Source organism: Macrobrachium nipponense, chromosome 10 (assembly GCF_015104395.2).
Source record: "Macrobrachium nipponense isolate FS-2020 chromosome 10, ASM1510439v2, whole genome shotgun sequence".
In the NCBI taxonomy this organism is placed as follows: Eukaryota; Metazoa; Arthropoda; class Malacostraca; order Decapoda; family Palaemonidae; genus Macrobrachium; species Macrobrachium nipponense.
This window is the reverse complement of record NC_087204.1, coordinates 87605371-87619946: the sequence shown is the minus strand read 5'-3', so window position 1 is coordinate 87619946 and position 14576 is coordinate 87605371. Positions and strand designations below refer to the sequence as shown.

Here is a 14576-nt window from a genome sequence, read left to right as displayed (position 1 = left end):
CTTGGCTATTCATCACCACCACAAAAAAAAAAAAAAAAAAAATATCACTAAAATCATAAAAATCTGACAGTCTTTGACAACAATTAAATGAGTTAATTTTAAGAATAAAAATAGTTACAACCATTAGTCTAATGTACTTTTTCTTTAAATAATATTTTCATATTTATGAAATCTTAATACAAAATAATTTGCTACACCAATTACATGCTAAACAAGAATCTCAGATGGTAAAATACAAGATTCAAGTTCAAAGGCTTCAAGAAAAAAATAGGAATATCACTGACAAGTCTTAATAATCAAATTAATTTTATTAATACAATTATGATGAGCTATAAATATTAAAAACTCATGGAAAAATCAAATGATTAATGTTATTATGAACATAAGGACAATGTATTCTGTACATATTCAATTTCCTTAAAGGTACCATTATTACTATTATTATTATTATTATTATTAGCAGTAGTAGCACTAGTAGTAGTGGAAGTAGTAGCAGCAGTATTATCAGTATTATTATCAACATGATTTAATGAGACCTTTTAAAGTGTCTATGTACGTAGTATGTGCATAATATCTTTGAAAATAGAATATCCAACACTGACACATTATTTCTATTTTGGGAATAAAAAAACAGACTTCCTTTAAAACTATCATAATCATGACATCACATTACAAAACCTATAATTCTACAGTACTGCACAGTAACCACAATAACTCGGTTCTTCATTCTGCTGACTGGAAACACTAAAGCCACCCTGTGATCTCTGATCCATCTCCCAAAGCCCTGGAGTTTGAATGATCTGTGTGAGAAATGAAAATAAAATGATAACATCCTATTTTTAATCAAGAAAAATCATCTGCATCTCCACTAAAGTTACATTTTATTACTTATTTGTCTTGTCCTCAGCAGCAACTACCCCTGCTCTGTTCTAATATGAATTTTATTGACTCCTGAATCACAATTCCACCAAAAGCTGTTTTTAACTTGTATATCTGTTCTCATCTCTTGTAACAGGATTTTTGCACACAATGAAGTTAGAACATTTAAAAAAATAATAATTGAAACAATTAGTTTTGTCAAGATTTTAACACCAGAAACACTTTAGAAACATCATTTCACATGAAGATACAATGCAATGTATGATTATGGAAGAAAGTCTTGAAAAAACTGCAAACATCTTTAAGTTTTAACAAACATCGTGGCTTTCACAAAATAAACATTTCTTTATTCCTGGAGGGCAGCTAAAACTGAAAATAGAGGAAGGTGATCTTCATTACACTGATTGGGGGAAGAATGAATGAATCACTGGAATTATCTAGCATCTTAGCATCAAAAGTCACTGATGCCACATCCATACTGTGGACCCCCTTATTCGCGGGGATGTGTACCAGACCCCTGAACCCCCGACCCCCGAGAGAGAGAGAGAGAGAGAGAGAGAGAGAGAGAGAGAGAGAGAGAGAGAGAGAGAGAGAGAGAGAGAGAGAGAGAGAGATTTTATTATTATTTTATCTCATTATTAAACTTAATTTTATTTGAAAATTAGTACTGTAAATAATTATTCTATAAAATGAAGTATAGTACCCTTAAAGATATTTACATACACTTCTAACACTTCCAGCCGAAACAGAGGGAGAGAGTTACCACTATGACATGATGGCAAACATTAACACACTGAGAGGAGGTGAGCATGATCCCAACCTCTTGATGCAGGACATTGCAGTCGTGTTGTCTAGGACCAACAGAATGTATCTCTTCTGGAGGTTTGAGTTACTTGAGAGACAAAAAGACAGCCATCAGCTCCAGGAAATTGATATGACAATTTTTTTTAGGGTAGATGACCATCTCCCTGCAACCTGACGATCCTCCCAATGTCCTCCCCAACCAATCAACGAGGCATCTGTGTGTATCGTCACTTTTACAGATGAAGGAGTCAGAGTGACCTGTTTTGCCAGGGATTCCTTCCGGGTCAATGGCTGAAGTATCTCCCCAACTCTGCTTCATTTTGTGAGATTTGTCTCACCTTTTCCTTGCATGTAAGAGCCAAAATCTGGTCACATTTTTCAGTTACAATCTGAGTGTTGTTGGATTTGTTACTGATGCAAACTGCAGCAGACCATCACACGTTCCAACTGCCATCTGGAAACAATGGGCTGCGTCAGGAACCTTTTGAGGTTTTCCTTATTCTGTTCTGTGTTTTGAAAAGCTGTAAACAGCATCCCAACTCATCCCCAGCCACTAAGACTGTCTGCTGGTTGTGACACAGGATTTTCTCCAATTTTTTATAAAACATTTTGATTGGAATCTGTTGACCACTGCTCTTAGGTTTTTCAAGCACTTTTTTCTTATGGCCCCCCAAATTCACCATTCATCTAAATACGCTATTAGATATATTCCTCCTTTCCCGTGTTCCCGGACAACTACCATCACCAATTTTGTAAAGACTCCTGAGGCAATGATTAGCCCAAAAGGCATGAACTTGAAGCTATACATATTTTTCCCTATCCGGAACCCTAGGCAGGAGCGGAAGGGAACGGCAATAGGGACATGCCAGTATGCATCTTTCAGATCTATAGAAACTGTTAGGTCTCTTTTGGAATGACTGAATGTACTTGGGCAATGGTAGTTATTCGAAACTTCTGGCAAACAATGTGTTTGTTGAAGAATGTCGATAGATCAAGGATCTCTCTTTGTTTGGAAGAATCCTTTTTGGGAACACTGAAGAGACGTGCTTGGCGACGAATATAAGAATGTTTTTCTATGGCTCCTTTTTAGCAGGGCCTTCAGCAATTAATCTTCCAGAGAGGGGTCTGGTTTTTGAAAGAACCCTTTCAAAGGGGGGGAGGGATGAGACCATTGCCACCCCCATTTAGGATAATGTTGTGGCCCCAAATGAGAAGACTTCCATTCCTTGTGATATCTTTGAAGCCGGCCCCCAACCAAACAGTTCCTGTTGGTATTCCCCTTTCCCCTACCTTTGCCCTTGATGGGCATGCCAGGTGTTGCTTTTCCTATTCCTTTGATGATGGTTTTTGGACCTTGTGAAAAGGATGTACCTTTGGCCGAGTAGATTGCTGTCTCTTTTGAGGGAGTTGTCCCTTCTGACCACCTTCCTCCTTATAAGGAGAACTATTGGAGGTGACTGAAGGCCTATATGATTTTTTATCAAAGCGAGCCTTTCTTGAATTGGATAAGGGAAAATTTCTGGTTTTTTGTTTCCTGAAATATTTTCCCAGGAGAGCATACACAGTACAATTTCGTTGACGTGATGCTCTTTGACTTGAGTCACAATAAAAACCTCAAACAGGTCCTGACAGAAGGCCTTAGACTGTAATAAAGTATAGTCACATTGGGAACTAACTGTTGGAGTTTTCCAATACAGTGGTACCTCGAAATTAATCCGTTCTGAGGCGGCCTTAGTAACATGAGCTTTTCGTATCTTGAACCACATTTTACATGTAAAATGCCTAATCCATTCCAAGCCCTACAAAAACACCCCAGTAAATTTTATAATATAGCTAAATTGACCAATAAACAATGAAATACTACAACAATTTGGACCATTCAATACCTAACTTAATACGTACTAGTACTAATATGTACCTGTAAATAAAGTGTATTAATGTACATGGTATACAAGAAATACTGCACGTACATGCGTACATATGTAGTAAAATGTGGAACCTTACCTTTCGAGTGAGGCTATCTCCAAAAGTGGCAACAGAGGAGGAGGACAAACAGCAGAAAATTCTTATAGTATGTACACTTGACTTTACGAAACACATTAAAAAATGTAGGGAAACATACTAAACTTTACGAAACACATTAATAAAACTGTAACACTTAACTTTACAAAAAACTTAATATTATATATTTATTTTGTCTTTTTTTGATTTTTACATCACCACTTTTAACTTTCTGTTTTTTTGTAGTATCAATTGGATCTTCCCTTTTTGCTTACTCCTACTAAAGGCCTCTTTAAAAAATAACTATCTAAGGAAGATTGGATCTGCCTACTTTTCACAATGTTCCTGAAACGATTCAGGCAAACGTCATCAAACTGTGCAAGCATACGACCTGTGTAAGCCTTTTCGGGGTGTCTCTTTTCTACAGATGATTGCACCTTATGAAAAGCTGCTAGAGCATCCTTAATTTCTGCCGTTGTCATACGGTCGTCCTCCTCCTCCTCGCCGCTGCTAGAGAACTCTTCTTGAACGACGTTATGTTGCATGGCCTCCAACTCCTTCAGGTCATCCATCTTAAGCTCCTCTTGGTGCTCCTCGAGAAGGTCATTGATGTCGTCCTTGTCGACGACCAGCCCCATGGACTTGTCGAGTGCAACGATCTTGTCAAGATCTGGTTGTGAAACAGTTTCAGGATTGTCAACTGTTCCTAAATCTGCAGCACCAGCTTCGCCCACATCGAATCCCTCGAAGTCTCGGGCAGTTACGGCATCAGGCCAGAGTTTCCTCCACGAACAATTCAAGGTTCGCCTCGAAACCTCCTGCCAAGCTTGATTGATGAGTCGGATGCATATCACAACATCAAAATGCTCCTTCCAAAATTCACGCAAGGTGAGGTTTGTGGTATCGGTGATGTCGAAACATCTCTTAAACAAAAGATGTTTCGTATAGCTTCTTGAAGTTCGATATCACTTGCTGGTCCATGGGCTGGAGGAGAGGGGTGGTGTTAGACGGAAGATAAAGAACCTTGATAAGAGAATACTCCGCTAGGATATCTTCCTCGAGGCCAGTAGGGTGAGGAGGGGCATTGTCCAACAACAGCAGACATTTCAGAGGGAAGCGCTTCTCTTCCAAGAATTTCTTCACTGTCAGGCCGAAACACAGATTTACCCACTTCGTGAACAAAAGTCTTGTTACCCAAGCTTTTGCATTAGCCCTCCACACCACTGGAAGCTTCTCCTTTAGCACTTTGTGGGCCTTGAAGGCTCGAGGAGTCTCCGAATGATAGACAAGTAGAGGCTTCACCTTGCAATCCCCACTGGCGATCGAACAAGTGCGAGCGTAAGCCTGTCTTTCATATATGCCTGGGTAGCTTCTTCTCTTCCTGCGTGATGTACGTCCGACAAGGCATTTTTTTCCAAAAAAGGCTAGTCTCATTACAGTTGAAGACTTGCTCAGAACTGTAGCCTTCGTTGATCGTCATCTCGTCGAACGTCTTAATAAAGGCTTTGGCCGCTTTCGTGTCCGAGCTGGCTGCCTCCCCATGCCGCACCACACCGAATGGATGCCAGTCCATTTACGGAATTTCGCACCACCCACAAGAAGCCTTGAAGTCTGGGGTTGGTGTCGATGTCCCTTCTCCTCCGTCGTCTTCGGCTGCTGAGTGGCCAAAAAAGCACGCCGCTACGTAGATGCATGATGGGATCATGGGAGAGATGCAGACCAATAGGAGAGCAGGATCTTATGGCTGTGACTAGCATCAGGAACCAATGGGAGAGCGGGAGGATGGTGGCAAGTCTACTCAGTTGGCGGCGAGCGAGTTTTAAAATTATTATCGTTGGTCCGGGCGATTCTCGGGACTTTACAGCAACAACCTTTCATATCCTGAACTATTTTCGTATGTAGAGCCAAAAAAAATCTTCGTATTTGCTTTCGTAACTCAAATTTTTTGTAAGTTGAGCCTTTCGTATGTCAAGCTACCACTGTACCTCCATGCATGCTTTTATGTGCCAGTCTAAAAAGTCACAGAGTGCTTCCCATAATGTTCTCATAAGGCTTTTAGCAATATCTGCAAAAATTGTCCTGGATTCTTCTGGAGGCCTTTTTGTGGCAACTTTTAGGAAGGAGGAAGTGGTTAAGATACTCAGGAAGTGGGTCCTAGCACGAAACGCTGATGCTGATGTCCCCTGATATCCTTCTCATTAGGGTACCAAATTGCTGAGTTGCAATATCTAGGGGGAGCTTTTTCCTATCAAAAGGGAGTTGAAGCACTGCCCATTCTTCAGTGGAGTTTTTTGAAACTGGGATAACCAAAGCAAATAGTTTTAGTTCTGCCAATGATTCCTGCTTTCTAGTTATTACATAATTTTAAAAGTGTACCTTCACATGATGAGCAACCTGAGTTTTATTCATAATATAAGTATATTAGATCCATTTTCCATTCACCTGGTAAAGAGGGTCGTGTACAGCTTTCAATGCTATATTCCCTGGTAAGAGAATAGTTTCCTTTTGAGGTTTCTCTATGTCTAGTGAAGGTGGTATCAGGTGCTATTCTGCGTTAGGAAATGCTGCCCTGTCTCTAAACTCAACTTGTACAACTTCTATCATGGTCTTTCTCTCATTGATGAGATACTTACCATCTGTAGAGAAAATGCATGTTGAGGCATCTAACGCAAGGATTATCAGTATCAGAGTAGGATTTTGAAGTCTCTTATGTTTTGATCTAAGACTCATAATCTGAACTGGCCACTTTGTTGGTTCCAGTTGGGATTGTATTCTTAGCTCTTGTTTGGGCAGATTTGGTTTCCACTCCCCCTATTCTGTTGCAAGATGTAGGGTGTTTACATTTTGGTGTATACATTTCTGACTTGATTTCTTTAATTCCATGTTCAGAATAGTGTGGCATGTTCATCATCTGTTTATGTTCAGTGGCAAAAGCATCTTTAACGTTACTCATTATTTCCTTACAGAATTGATCAAACGCTGCAAACTGTGTATCCCTTTTGGGGGAGCTTATGTAACCTGACTGAGTATCTATAGCTGAGCTGCAGCTGCCTGTTCCCGAGGGGGCAAAGGTCTTGGGAGAATTACTAAAACCCTCTGAAATTGTTGTCATTTCCATTGGGTTCAGGTGGATCCTTGTATCCCTTTAGGGGGAAGGATCCTGACCAGTTTCTGAAAGCTGCAAGGGGGATTGACTTACTTCTATAATGTTTCCCCAATGGCTAGTTGAAATTTATCCCTGTCCTTCTGGGTTCAGCAAGGTTCTTTTGGTATCAATAGCTACCTCAAATTCCTTTAAGCAATTCCCCTCCAAGTGAGGATTCCTCTATTTCCTCCACAGGATGCACCTGGGGAGTAGTGGGGACTGATGTTACTGGGTTTTGACCTGAATATGGATCTTCAGAGAAGGGGTTAAGTATATGCTGCCGGAGTTCTGCTGGATAGGTATAATCTTCCCACTTCCCGAACCCTAGGACCCATCAAGACAGCCTAAACGGGCAGTTTCATCCTTAAAGCTTGCTGCTGAGAGCATGCTACAAATTTTGCACATATCTGGCAACCAAACAAATTTGTCCTGATTATGACAAGGACTATGTTTATGGCAGGTAGTATGGACTGTGTCCACTTGCAAAAAATGCACTGAGCAACCTGCTGTGGAGCATTTCAACTGTGGGTCATGTCTCAAGATGGCCCCGTAGTGAAAAAATCAAGTTGTTATTAGAAATTTTATTTAGTATAAATTATTTTCTAATCAAGGACACCTGTAAATATTTACTAACTGTAAATCTCATTACAGGTCAATTTGACTATAATTGTACATTTTTAGTACTCCGCTCGGACTGCAAGAAATGGGCCCACGAATACAAAAGCCAATGGGGATTGGGGCATCAAATGTATTTCGTTGTGTATGGTACTGGTCCCTGGGGGTTAATTACTATCGACCCCTAAAAAACAAAGGTGAATTCTCAATAAGCAACCCACATACTAAAGGAAACTGTAATTTCCAAAGAAATACCCAACGCAGGATTATTACCTAGATCTACCAATATCTCTGTTAACTTAAGCCTTTTAAGTCTGTATTACTTAAACTTAGCCCTTTTGTAATGGTTATGTCAAGTTTTAATTTAAATTATAATACTAACAAGTTAGTTTATGATTAACCTGTTCATCTAATCCAAGCCACTTTTTCATATGGCTTAGGTTAATATCCCTATATAATAATGTATGCTAAGCTAATCATAAAGGATTTTTTAGGGGTTCTCAGTTAATAAGATTCCACTTACATTATGGTTAAGCAAAACCTTTGTTTTATTATATATCCCAGTCTACCCTCTTGTTTGATACTCAGCCATATTGTTTCTAGGCTAATAGAAGGATATTCACCTTAAAAGGTGATTCCTACTTAATCTGGTTAGGCTACTACTTATTCTAGACAAGATTTTAATAAGTAGCCTTATCAATTAGGTAAACTCACAGTCATAAACCAAGTTACTTATTACTGAGCCCAGTAATTTTTTCATCTTTAATATACTGGTTTGTAGTCTTACATACAGTCTAGGCTGTTAATCAGCTCAGTGGTCTGGTAAAACTAAGATATATTTTTTTTTGGGGGGGCTGACAATTGACAGTTGGTCCCCCCCATATTTGCGTTCTCCTAATTCGCGGACTCACAGATTCGCAGATTTCTCTCTGGACCATATCTACCCATTATTTGCAGGAAATTCGCCTATTCGCTGGGTTTTCCGACAAAAATCATCACTAATTAGTGTATTTTTATGTTATTTTCATGAATAAATACATTTTTATGATACAATAATGATTTACTAATTTTCAAATAGTAATATTGATTAATAGTGTATTACTAAGTTTAATAAGATTAAATGATATTACAATAAAAATAATAATTCTCTTTCTCTCTCTCCTTACAGAGATGTATGTTTTTTATATGATAAATAAATGATTTACTATTTTCAAATATTAATATTAATGAAAACAGCAATAATATAAATTCATTAAAGAAAATAGTACTGTGAATTAGTAAGATTTTAGTTTATAAAAAAAGTATATAAGAATGAAGGAAATCCCAGTCCTCTCTCTCCAACTCCAAGTACTAGAGCTGTCAAATATTTCAAGTAATGTGAAGGAGGGAGCAGAGCTGTTGTGTTGTTGTCACGAAGTGTTCATGTAATTTCTCTCTCTCTCTCTCTCTCTTTCTTAATGAGACGAGAGAATTTTTATAGTACATGTTTATTAAAACTTTCAAATAATAATAATAATAGACCAGAAAACGAGGAAACATAGGACAATACACAAAGCACTACGCCCAAGAGCAAATACGGACAGACTATACATAACACGAAAGGAAGGAGGGAGAGGACTACTAAGTATAGAGGACTGCGTCTAACATCGAGAATAGAGGGGAGAGCTCCAGAAGGAAACGAGGAGTGATAACTGTGGCACAAGATCAGGCCCTAAGAACCAGATATGTCTAAAGAACGATAGATGGAAATAACATCTCTCCCATATGTAGGAAGTGCAATACAAAAAATTAAACCATAAACCACATAGCAAGCGAATGTCCGGCACTTGCACAGAACCACTACAAAAAGAGGTATGATTCAGTAGCAAAAGCCCTCCACTGGAGCCTGTGCAAGAAACACCAGCTACCTTGCAGTAAATAAGTGTACGAACACCAACCTGAAGGAGTGATAGAAAACGATCAGGCAAAGATCCTCTGGGACTATGGTATCAGAACAGATAGGGTGATACGTGCAAATCGACCAGACGTGATGTTGATTGACAAAATCAAGAAGAAAGTATCACTCATAGATGTCGCAATACCATGGGACACCAGAGTGTAAGAGAAAGAAAGGGAAAAAATGGATAAGTATCAAGACCTGAAAATAGAAATAAGAGGATAGGGGATATGCCAGTGGAAATTGTACCCATAATCATAGGAACACTAGGCACGATCCAAAGATCCCTGAAAAGGAATCTGGAAAAACTAGAGGCTGAAGTAGCTCCAGGACTCATGCAGAAGAGTGTGATCCTAGAAACGGCGCATAGTAAGAAAAGTGATGGACTCCTAAGGAGGCAGGATGCACCCCGGAACCCCCACACTATAAAAGGGATTTTGACGGAGGAAAAATCTATTTCTGGGCAATGACCTGTGTCGTCCATTGAAATGGATCCTTGATCCTCATTTCTAAGGCATAAATATTGCTAATATATACCAGAGAAAAAAGAGAAACGATAGTGCCTGAATATTCTGGCTCGCTCACCTTTTAATAAAGGTGTCGGCATAGTAAAAAAGCGAGTGGAAACCACTACCAGAGATCCCTTGCCAATTAGCTTCTTCCTCCGCCAAAATCCCCCATCTACAGAGGAGCCGAACTAAAGCCCCGCTACCCGCTACTACTACAGTGAGCGTCTCTGGCGTCATTCCTGAAGATAGCACCCAAGCTTGGGCCAGACAGGGTGAGGAATGTGAGAAGAGGGTGGGATTTTACTGGGCGACACAGGTCATTGCCCAGAAATAGATTTTTTCCTCCATCAAAATCCCTTTTCTGGGCTCAGCCTGTGTCGCTCCAGTGAAATGTGAGGTTGAGTGGTGGGGTGGGGGAGGGAGTGAAAGGTGGGGGGGTGGGGGGGCGGCCCCCCCGCCCGCCAAGAGCCCACCACCTCCAAATATGCGTGGCGGGTGGGGTGGGATGTGACCCCCCCCCCCCCCCCCCCCGCACCCCCCACCAGAGAATTGCCCCACCAAGCTTGGAAAGTTATGCATTAAATATTGTAAAATACTGTAAAAAAAATTAGGCAAATTAAAACACAAGTCAGGTTAGTTGCTATAATATAGAACTTAAGATTACAACAAAGTGATAAAAATATAAAGAAACAATGCGTTTTAATAGACCTTAACGTAACTTAATGATAAGAACATAAAACCATAGCAACAGATATGGTAAGGATATACAAAATAAACAAGGGAACTAAGTCCAAACATAAAGCAACAATATCCATTATATGTAAAACTACATCCAAGGTAAAATATACAGAGACGACCGAGCTAAGTAAGGGTGCTAGTGAGGCAGGCAGAAGAGAAAGAGCTACAGAGATAAGGTTAAGAAAGTATATATCAAGCAGTATCAGGGGAAACTGTGTTTCCAGCTGCCACTGCAGAGAATTTAAGGGCTTCTAAAGACTTCAAATAGTGGCGTTTAAATACTGTCGGAGATTTCCAGCCTGTGTATTTCTTGAGATCGTCAAGTTCATATGTTGAAAGTAATTGATGGAGGTGGCAACTGCCCTAACATCATGAGCCTTGGGAAAGCCTCCACGGAGGTTGGCCTGTTTTATGAAATACAAAATTTGTTTGATTTTCCTATTCCTTTTAAGGAAATTGACCACCTTTCTCCCTAACAAAAAATAATGAGCCTAAGGATATCAGGGTAGTCCTACTCAAGTAGGCTTTTAGGGAGTTGACTGGACACAATGACTGGTCCTGTGGAAGTGGTATGATTTTCCAAGGGGCCCACCTTTCTTGTGGATCTTCGTTTTTGGCTAAAAATTGACGATCTGGAGAAAGGAGAAGTTCTCCTGAGGGAAGGAATTCAATCCTTTGGGAGAAACAATGACCTGGATCCCTCGAAAGAGCCGACAGTTCTGAAATTCCTAGCTCCTGAGGCCAAACTTATTAGGAATAACGTTTTTCCTTAAAAGAGCTATATATTCACGAAGTCATTATTGATTTGTGAGGCCAGTTTAAGGACATCATTTAAAAACCATGAGACTGACTTAGGTCTCTCAGAGGGTCTGAGTCTAGTGCAAGCCTTTGGAATAGAAGAGAAATAAGAATCTGTCAGATCTATATTAAAACCAAATTGAAAGATCTTTTTAAGAGCCGATTTGGTAGTAGTAATTGTGCTTGCTGCTAGGCCTTTCTCGAACAATGTCCTGAAGAAAGTTATGGCCAAATTTGTGGTCATGGTTTGTGCATTTGAACCCTTGAGGAACAAAGCCAGTTTCTTAATGGCTGAGTCATACTGACACAATGTGGATTCCCTTTTATCAGATTCTAAGAATTTCATATTTTGGGGATCGATGTCAGCATCCCTTTGTGCCGCAAACTTCATAAAATCCATAAAGTTAGGGCTTTCTGAATTCTCGAGGAAGCGGACACAGTCCGCGTTTGTACTAACTGACTCATTTGGGATTGGGAATCTGCTGAGGCTGGAGTCCCAATTCTAGGAGTAGGGGAAACCAATTGCTTTTGGGCCAATTGGGGGCTACTAAAGCAATGCGTCCTTTGAACGTTCTGAGCTTGTCCAGTACTTTCAGAAGAAGATTCACTGGAGGAACAGATAAATCTTCTTCACGTTCCAATCCAGAGCCATAGCGTCCGTGGCAATAGGCCAGAGGGTCCAGGTTGGGAGCCACATAGCAAGGGAGTTGGTGATTTGACTCCATGGCGAAGAGGTCTACCTGAAGCCCCAGGACCTTGTGACAGATCCATTTGAATGACTCCTTGTCTAAGGTCCACTCCGACTCCAGCGGGGTAGAGCATGATAGAGCATCTGCTACCACGTTTCTTACCCCAGCTAGGTGGGTGGCTGACAGGTGCCATTTGTTCTTGTCCGCCAAGGTAAAAATGGCTATCAGTACATGATTCAGGTGACTTGACTTGGATCCGCCCCTGTTTATGCAGTGGACTACTACTGCGCTGTCTAGAACTAGCTTGACATGTATTTTCTTGGGAGGCCGGAGCCTCTTCAGAGTGAGAATACTGCCATGGCTTCCAGTACATTGATATGCAGCTGGCGAAATGTTAAGGACCAGGTTCCCTGGACCTTTTTGTACTGTGAGTACCCGGCCCAGCCGCTTAGTGAAGCGTCCCTGTGGGAATCACTAATGATGGCAGGGGAAACTGGAGAGGTACTCCTCTTGACAAGTTCTTGACTTCCGTCCATGGACGGAGACGTTTCCGTAGAATCGCCGGGATGGAAGCTAGTTTGTCCCGAGACCTGCGGTTTGCCCCTTGAACGCCAGACCCGGTTTTATGTCCTTCAGCCTGGCTTTCAGAAGGATGTCCGTGACTGAAGCATATTGGAGTGAGCCTAAGATTCTCTCTTGGTTCCTCCGGGAAGTCTGGACGTGTTTGAGAAACTGCCTTGTCGGACTTGGCTATTTTCTTTCTTTTCAAACAGTGGGATTGATAGAGTATGGGATCTCAAAGTCCCACTGCAGGCCTATGGAACCCTAAGTGTTCCAGGAATTTGATTACTTTGACCGTCGCTTTTTGGCATTCCTCGGGGTTCCTTGTCCATATAAGCCAATCGTTCAGATAGGCCACTAACATTATTCCTTTCTTCCTCAATTCTTGGACAACTGCTGACTGCTTCCGCCAACTTTGTGAAAATTCTGGGTGCAATGTTGAGCCCGAATGGCATCACCTTGAAGGAATAGCTATCCTTCCCAGTTTGAAGCCTAGATAGGGGGTGGAAGTGTCTGGCTATTGGAACATGATAGTAGGCATCTGTAAGACCTATAGTAGTTGTGACGGCCCCACGGGGAAGTAAGGTCTGTACCTGCGAAAACGGTCAGCATCCTAACTTGTCCGCAAAGAATGAATGAGTTTTAGATGGGACAAGTCTAGTATAATTCTTCGCTTTTCTGAGCCTTTCTTTTGGCACGCTGAACAAGCGTCCTTGAAACTTTAAATTCTTGACCCTTGATACTACACCTTTGAGAAGAAGATCTTGGGTATACTCTATCAATTCTGCTGTTGGTTTTTGATAGAAGCTGTTGGATGGAGGAGGACTTTGAAGCCAACTCCGTCCCAGACCTTTGGTCACAATGCTCTGAGCCCAAGGGCTGAACCCCCACCTTTGACGGAAAAGGTACAGCCTCCCTCCTACCTTGGGACTCTCACTGCTGGTTTGCCGATGGGTGGCCTCCACGTGCTCCTCGGAAACCCCTGCCCCTGTTGGCGGCCCTTCCAGCTCCTCTTTGGCGGAAGGCACCTTTGGCCCGGCTACCTCTGGCGAACCTATTGAACGGCTGAAAGGACTGAGCCTCAAAAGCTGCGTTATAGTGTGGCGAGACAGCGAAGGAGGTTGATGGCTGGGGCTGTTGTGGAGGTTGCGTCAGAAGCACATACTGCTGTTGCGGTTGTGTCTTTGACGCAGCCTGTTGCGGTACTTGAGATACCTGTACCGTTTGGACCAGAGCTTGCTGAGGTGCCTGGAAGGACTGGAACTTCTCCTAGGTTTTTTCTGCCTGGGCGTTGGATCCGGTGGATTCGGGTTTCCATTTCGCAACAAGACCCCACCTGACCCTCGAGCTCTGATTAACTTTAGAGGCCTCATACAGAACCTCATTCACGACCGGAGTGGGGAAGAGGTCTGTGCCCCATATGGATGAGGTGATAAGCTTATTGGGTTTCGTGGCGGATCATGGCCTCCGCCAGAATGTGCTTTCTACAATTACGCCTCGCGATGACAAAGTCATAGAAGTCGCACTGCATTGTATGCAGAAGCGACTTAGCCATAACCTTAAATAACGGCTCTTGTTCATAAACAAGGGCTGTCATCTTCGCCATCATCAAGGAGTTGAGGGACCAGCTGAGCCTAGTCCGGGCATCATACTCTGTCTGGATTAGCATATCCGAGAGCCTAGGTAGTCTCTCGCTAAACAATCTTGTGGCACAGTCAGGCTTGAGCTTTCCTACAGTGAAAGTAGGAGCTGCCCCTTCAAAATAATTTTCTGAGCCGGGAATTAGGAGAGAGGTCGGCTCTGTCTCCCAAGAGCTGGGGCATAGGCTCGTCCTTTAGAGCTGCCTGGTAGGTGGCTTCCACTACTTTTCAGAGTGAGTGGAAGTGGCGTACCTTCCACCG

The 14576-nt window shown here is 41.7% G+C and overlaps 1 protein-coding gene across 1 annotated transcript in view; it reads right to left on the bottom strand.

Moving 5' to 3' along the window:
• Positions 1-293: 293 nt before the first annotated feature.
• The window catches only part of LOC135223737 (ras-related protein Rab-18-like), a 108649-nt gene continuing 94366 nt past the window's right edge, over positions 294-14576 (bottom strand). The window contains exon 4 of the mRNA XM_064262496.1: positions 294-800. Within this exon, the coding sequence (XP_064118566.1) occupies positions 687-800 (114 nt within the window). The 3' untranslated portion in view covers positions 294-686. The remainder of the gene's footprint in view (positions 801-14576) is intronic.